General features: G+C 46.8%; 2 protein-coding genes and 1 non-coding gene across 3 annotated transcripts; all 3 read left to right on the top strand.

The window, feature by feature from the left end:
- On the top strand, window positions 1-2,117 carry LOC124708832 (40S ribosomal protein S15-like). The gene is made up of 3 exons (XM_047240482.1): window positions 1-129; window positions 234-291; window positions 1,656-2,117. The coding sequence occupies exons 1-3, from the start codon at window positions 80-82 to the stop codon at window positions 1,902-1,904; spliced, it is 357 nt and encodes a 118-aa protein (XP_047096438.1). The 5' UTR covers window positions 1-79; the 3' UTR covers window positions 1,905-2,117.
- A 234-nt stretch (window positions 2,118-2,351) lies between these two features.
- LOC124708831 (photosystem II reaction center W protein, chloroplastic-like) lies at window positions 2,352-3,079 on the top strand. The gene is made up of 2 exons (XM_047240481.1): window positions 2,352-2,488; window positions 2,581-3,079. Exons 1-2 carry the CDS (start codon window positions 2,425-2,427, stop codon window positions 2,898-2,900), a joined length of 384 nt encoding a protein of 127 aa, XP_047096437.1. The 5' UTR covers window positions 2,352-2,424; the 3' UTR covers window positions 2,901-3,079.
- Window positions 3,080-3,376: 297 nt separating this feature from the next.
- On the top strand, window positions 3,377-3,463 carry TRNAM-CAU. Its single transcript is given in 2 exon segments — window positions 3,377-3,414; window positions 3,428-3,463. It is a non-coding gene; the product is annotated as a tRNA-Met (tRNA).
- The last annotated feature ends 3,408 nt before the right edge of the window (window positions 3,464-6,871 follow it).

The following is a 6,871-nucleotide window of genomic DNA, read 5'->3' as shown; positions in this document are numbered from 1 at the left end:
GGCCGCTGCCGGGAAGCCGGAGAGGAGGACGTTCCGCAAGTTCACCTACCGCGGCGTGGACCTCGAAGCTCTCCTCGACATGTCCACCGACGACCTCGTCCAGCTCCTCCACGCCCGCGGCCGCAGAAAGTATGTAGAGCCCGGCGGGCGCGCGCGCGCGCGTGCATCTCGCTAGATCGAGCGAATGGAAGGGAAGAAGTGATAAAAGTTACTTGCTTTTCTGATTGCTGTAGGTTCAAGAGGGGGCTGAGCAGGAAGGCATTGGCGCTCATGGCGAAGCTGCGCAAGGCGGTAACTTTTAGTGCAACTCTGCTCTTGGGTTTTCTGAACTTACTGCACTTTGTAACTGCCGTTGTGGTCAGCACTTGTGCCAGCACGCCGCAATAGATGATTTTTAGACGAGCTTTGACTGCATGCGATTTTTTACTTGGCAATCATCATGTGTGTATGAAGTAGTATAACAGGGAGTTGTCTGACCAAAAAAAGATTGTTTTTTGGGTATATCTACTTCACCCAGTACATGGTTTGATGGATTAATCGTTCTATCCTGCAGGTCATTGTAGTGTACAATAGATTCATTTCGTGACTGTTTTGGATATTATTGATGAGGTAAGTAGGAAAAAAAAATACTTGAGAGTTTGTCCTTCTCCCTGTAGGTTTAATTGTGCCATGTACTGTTTGCAGCATTAAGAATTTAAGTCTTTTCGACGAATGTACTGTTTGCGGCACTAGGATGCTTAAATTGGCTCTAAAAAAGGATGGTTAAATTGAGATTTTCTTGGTAAACTATTGACATTTCTATTGCTAATAAACTCAACTCTATTGTGAAGTTGGGTAAGGCATGAGCTTCAATCTTAATCGATTTTCTGATGCTTTGGCAGCATACCCTGGTTCTGGTAATTCAGAGGGTTCATGCAATGTGTTTGGATAACTATAGCAGATATGTCATTGCTTTTAGTGGTCTGAGATGCCAACAGCCATGTATTGATTTGTGCCATTGGAGGGGTATTGCTCGCAAGCTTTTGTGCAACATGCTAAGATGCTGACTTTTCTGTTTGAAATAGGCTGAAGTATATTTTCATTACGCTACAGAAAAGAAAGATCGTCTAGGCCATGTCCTACAATTTTTTGTTCAGTTATAAACTTCCAGTTCTTAAGTTTTTGATTTGGTACTTTTGATGTTGGAGAAATCATCTTTAGGCTACCATGGAGCACTCTGATAGTAGATCTGTATAATGAGTACTGCTAACAGTCTGGGTGCTCTGTTTTGCATCTTTCAGAGTCCACTGTCATATACATATATTCCTCATAATCTAATTACTGTGAGACATCTATTTTCTTAATGTGGGTAGAAAGAAAAGAAAATCACAAACTAGAACTGTATGATATAAAAATTTTGAGTACTCCTTATTTGATTGGAATTGACTGATGTGATCTGGATAAAGTGGTAGAATTGTGTGTGCTTAAATTTATGGGAATACTTTGGTCTGTAGCAGGTTTTAGTGTTTTCATCGTCTCTAAGTTATTTGTGTGACATCCAGCTTCAAAAATATACATAATTTAATGTTGTTTTGAACCATTAACTTTGTTGTACTGAAAATTTGTTTGAGATTATAGCATCTGAAGCTCATACTTTGTTTTCTGAAAATGTACAGAAAAGGGAGGCACCTGCTGGTGAGAAGCCAAAATCTGTGAGGACTCATCTGCGCAACATAATCATCGTGCCAGAGATGATAGGCAGCATAATTTCAGTGTACAATGGGAAATTCGTCATCCAGATTGAGATCAAGCCTGAGATGATCGGCCACTACCTCGGCGAGTTCTCCTTTACCTACAAGCCAGTCAAGCATGGAAGGCCCGGTATCGGTGCCACCCACTCCTCAAGGTTCATTCCTCTCAAGTGAAGGATCCTGCGGCACTGCCCACGCCGAAGCTTTTCCTGGATTTGTGATCATCTGTTTTGTCCGAGGTCGAATTTCTAGTATGTCTAATGTAGTGGAAGAAGTATGTGGTGAAAATTCTAGTACGTATGACTATTGGAACTGTGAGCACCTGCCTGCTACCTATAACCTATGTGTGGAAAATTTAACGCAAAGTATCTGTTATTTTTGGCTGTAGCTGATGCCCATTTCGTTTGCCTTGCTGCATCCTCTGGTTATTTTCCTGAGATGTGTTAAACCTGAAGCCAACCATTGCAACTTGGTGGGCTTTGCCTGGCTGGAGCCTCGTTTCACCGTGCATACCTCTTCTTATTGTGCCACTAGGAACCTGCATGTGGTGTCTGTCCAGGTGGCAAGTGCCGATTGGGCACATGAGGATAGAACATATAAGGCGCCAGGGCTGGACAGCCAAACAATCTGCACCTACACATTAGGCAAGCAACCTTCAGCAGCTGTGCATCTCCATCCAGAGCTAAGGTCTACAATGGCAACGATCAGCGCCGCCGCGGCCACCGTCGCCGTCACCGGCAGGCCGTCGCTGGGCCTAGGTAAGTAATCTTGTCATGAAAAAAATCTACAAATTGCTGCCATCTGCAGCATGCTGAATTGTTAACGCTGAGACGCTGTTGCTAAACTGCAGGGCTGCCCCAGCTGAGGGTGACCAGGGCCGAGAGGCGGAGGTGCGCCTACTCCAAGGACGGCAAGGAGGCGATTCCGGCCGTCATCAAGGGCGGCGTGCCGCTGCTCGGCGCGGCCACCGCCATGGCCACGGCTGCAGCGCCGGCGATGGCGCTGGTGGACGAGCGGATGTCGACCGAGGGCACCGGGCTGAGCTTAGGTCTCAGCAACAACCTGCTGGGGTGGATCCTGCTCGGCGTCTTCGGCCTCATCTGGTCCCTCTACACCGTCTACTCCTCCACCCTCGACGACGACGACGAGTCCGGCGGCCTCTCGCTCTGAAATCTCAAGCACCACCGTCTTCTTCTTCTGCATGCCAGCAAAATGACATTGTTTAACTCAAGATTCAAGAAGCAGCAGTCAACTATGAGCTTATGACAGTGTTAACTTGTTGCGAATGTTATGATCGTTTTTTCTCAGCAAGTTCCAGTTCCAGTATGAAGAAAGTTCAGTTGTGTTAATCTATGTAATCCAGCTGTTGGTAATCGATCTGGGGGTCCTAATTAAGATCCAAAGGCAGCACACCTAAGCATTCAGTTTATTGTGTTTAAAATTTTAAATGCTTAAATCTCTCATCCTGCTGTCCAAGGAGTTTTACTGAATGATATAAGGTACACAAATCTATTAATGCAAATTATGCAATGCACGTATACAGAATTTAGCAGGATGATTTTTTTTTTCCTGAGTAGTATTTGACAGTATAATCAAGTAGCAAGAATCATATTAAAATAACGGTTGTTTCACCCAAACACCACAAAGGGGTGGTGGCGCAGTTGGCTAGCGCGTAGGTCTCATAGCTAATGCGAGTGATCCTGAGGTCGAGAGTTCGAGCCTCTCTCACCCCAAACAAGATTGTAATGATGAAATGCTCAGTGACAACTTGGGTCGTCATATAAACACCTGAATCATCAGGTGGAATCGAGCTACTCTGAACTTAATCATGTTTTTTGTTATTTATGTTCAAGGGAGTGCTTTTCATAACCTCATCGGGGCTCTGCTTTTCCTCCATGAAATCCTGATTCAAATTCGACTTCCGCGTTTCAATTTTTGGTGGTCCTTATCGATCTGTAGTTGACTACCGACAAACTTCGTTTGAGCCAGTGGCGGAGCCAGGGTCCAAAACCTGTGATGTCAAGCTTTAAAAATGTGAAGATTGTTCTTGTAGAGAACATATTTATGTAGACAAATTAAATGGGAGTAGAAAAGATCACACTTTATTGCAGCATAATTATAGTAGATTCCCTTTGCGATTATGTATATCTTCATGATATGACTTCCTAATGTTCAGTTGTTTGTGAAGAATTTGCAACATTTGACCGTGGCTCTCACTTCTTGAAAAATATATCCATATGCCAAAGTTAAGACCTGGCGATAAAAAGTTGCTTCTATAAGAAAGCAATTTAATTAACTGATAAACGTAGAGAATACTGCATAGAATACGTAGAGAATATATAAGACAAGTCGCTGGACAAAGATCGTGAGGATCAGTCAGAAAGTTATTGTGGTTCCATTACTTTGTTTTGCAGTATGAGCAGACAAACGATTACCCGATGCAGATGAAAAGTGGGCATGCTAGTCAGTTTCCAATTTTTTTTCACTGAGGAGCGGAGCATGCATGTCTGTGTATTGAACTTTCCAAAACCTGTGTAGTCGCTTGACTACACTGCCATAACGTGGCTCCGCCACTGGTTTGAGCTCCTTCATCAGGTGAAATTGAGCATCTGAACTTCGTCATCTTTTTTTATTTATGTTCAAGGGAGTGCTTTTCATAACCTCATCAGGGCTTTGCTTTTCCTCCACGAAATCCTGATTCAAATTCGACTTCCGCGTTTCAATTTTTGGTGGTCCTTACCGATCTGTAGTTGACTACCGATGAACTTCATTTGAGCTCCCCTTGAACAGGTGAAATTGAGCATCTGAACTTCGTCATCTTTTTTTATTCATTTTCAAAGGAGTGCTTTTCATACTCTCAATCGGAGCTTTGTTTTTCCTCGACAAATTCCAAAACCCTGCTTCAAAATCGACTTCCCGGTTTCAGTTTTTGGTGGTCTTGTTCTGGTCTGTAGCAGACTTACTTCCGAACTACATTTGAGCTCCTTCATGTTTCTGTTGATCGATGTGGTGCTCCCTGTGTGCTCTTCCTGTAAGAACATTGATTTCCCCGGTGAGCTAATGCTGCACTGGCACTATGCAATACCGTAAGTACGGACAGTTACCAGCACACGTGATCTGATTCTGTATTCGAGGAATGCATCATCCTATATTCTCACTTGCAGATGTCACATGAGTAGCTATTAGCTAGGCAGGCTCCCTTTTGCTAAGTCTCTGTTAGCCGAAAACTTAGATAGAGCTCTATCGATCTGTTATTTTTTTCGATAAAGATCGATCTGTTATTTATTTATTTTAACTTGTCGATCGATCTGTTGTTTAGACTACAGAAAGGTAATTACAGGGTTTGCTTCGCTGCAGTATCACAAAAGCCCTGGGAACGCTCCTGTGACACCCCAGGTCATCACAATCCATCTAAAATTCTTCTTCAGATAGGTCCACGTGAAGATCCGACGCTTACGCTTGATAGGGAAACCAGTTTTGTACGCTCGCAGTCAGTTTTTTCGGCAACTGAGGCTTTCACGGGACAATTAGGGAGTGAGTGACATGCATTTGCTTCGATGTAGTAACATAACAAGGAGTTGGCTCAGTTGGCTTTCCGCTCCCCTCAGGTCGAGGGTTCGATTCTTCTCTCACGACCACTAATGATGAAACTGCTCCTTGACAACTTGGGTCGTCATGTATCCACCTGAATCATCAGGTGAAATCGAGCAAATCTGAACCTGGTCATATCGTTTTTGCTGGTACTGCTGCACTCTCCTCTGTCCTCGACGTATACCCAGCTTCCTTCAGCCCGTCGCCTCTCGGCCGGACAGGTCGATGCCACCTGCGTGAATGGCGGCGACAAGGCTTTCCTGAACTCACGCCTGTCTCCTCTGTCTCTAGTCTGATTCTAGTACATCTAGGAACGCAGTGCAAACGGATCTGTTATCTCTGTGTGATGGCTCCAGGTATAATGCACATTTCGTTTGTCCTTCATCATCCTTTTGCTGCTACCAACAACAGCCTTTGCCATACCATTCGATCCTCGGGTACCTGTGGCCTACAACCCTGTGATTGGTCTATTGGATCTTGTTTCTCGAGTAAAACAGGATGTTGTTTCCTAGCTTCTTCCTCCAAGATCAAAATTGGTTGGACCGCTTCGAATTATGTGGTTGTGTAAATCTGTCTCTGGCGGTTGTGTATATGTCTAGCTACCGACTACCGTGCATGCAAAAGGACTTGTAACTTACTAACTTGTTACCTCTCTGTGACTCCATGCTCCAGCCAAAATGCACATTTCATTTGTCGTTCTTCATCTTTCGTCGCTACTGGCCGGGACATGAGTGAGGCGAGCGTGGCGGACTGGATCACGCCAGCGCGGAGACCCCTGCGGCGGCTGGTTCTACCGCCGAACTGCCCGGTGCTCGAGCCGGTGGTCTGTTCCCCTGGATCGGGATCAGGCTACGATCTCCTCGGCGAGTCTGAGGATGAAGAGGAGATCTCAGTGGCGGAGGAAGTGGCATGGCGCGGATTCGACGACGTGCCGCGTGTGCTACCTCTCGACATCGCCGGCGACCAGGGAGAGCGCGGGCGGCTGGAAGACTTTTGGGCCAAAATAGGTTTCCCTACGGCGGAGTCTAGATCGTGGGAAAAGACGACGGCGGTGGTTGCACCGATCGGGCAGCGTGCGAGATCTTCGTCCCCGACTAGGTCTTCGATGCCGACACTTGGGGCTAGGCCGGTGTCTTCATCGCCGTCGGGGCTTCGCATGCCCAGGCCACCGCTGAAGCTGAAGTCTTGGAAGGGGCCTCTACCCTCCAGGAGGGTCACGCCGCCGGCGATCCTCGCCGGCTTTATTGTCAAGGCGAAGGAGGGTTCGGGCGGCCTGGAGGCGTGGCCGTCGAGCCGTCCCAAGCACCAGTGCTGGAGGAGAAGGCCGGGAGCTCCTCGACACCGGCGTTGGCGAGCGCGGCGGCTATCCGGCCTCGCTTTGAAGCAGACGAGGCGGGAGTCGAGGCGGGATCAGCGGGGCGCAGAAGTGGGCCACAAGCAAGGTGGGCTGGACTTTGTCGGGCGCTTATGGTCCTCCAACGTGCCGATCGACGTAATCTGGCTACGTCGCGATCGTGCGTGGTCTCACGATTTCACACGCCTCGCCTCGT

The sequence above is a fragment of the Lolium rigidum genome, chromosome 4, assembly GCF_022539505.1.
Source record: "Lolium rigidum isolate FL_2022 chromosome 4, APGP_CSIRO_Lrig_0.1, whole genome shotgun sequence".
NCBI lineage: Eukaryota > Viridiplantae > Streptophyta > Magnoliopsida > Poales > Poaceae > Lolium > Lolium rigidum.
This window is presented reverse-complemented; position numbering and strand designations above follow the sequence as displayed.

Coding starts and splice junctions, on each gene's coding strand:
- LOC124708832 (XM_047240482.1), top strand. CDS start 80: ATGTCCACCGACGACCTCGTCCAGCTCCTCCACGCCCGCGGCCGCAGA. Junction 130..233: donor CACGCCCGCGGCCGCAGAAA/GTATGTAGAGCC, acceptor TGATTGCTGTAG/GTTCAAGAGGGGGCTGAGCA. Junction 292..1,655: donor TGGCGAAGCTGCGCAAGGCG/GTAACTTTTAGT, acceptor GAAAATGTACAG/AAAAGGGAGGCACCTGCTGG.
- LOC124708831 (XM_047240481.1), top strand. CDS start 2,425: ATGGCAACGATCAGCGCCGCCGCGGCCACCGTCGCCGTCACCGGCAGG. Junction 2,489..2,580: donor CAGGCCGTCGCTGGGCCTAG/GTAAGTAATCTT, acceptor GCTAAACTGCAG/GGCTGCCCCAGCTGAGGGTG.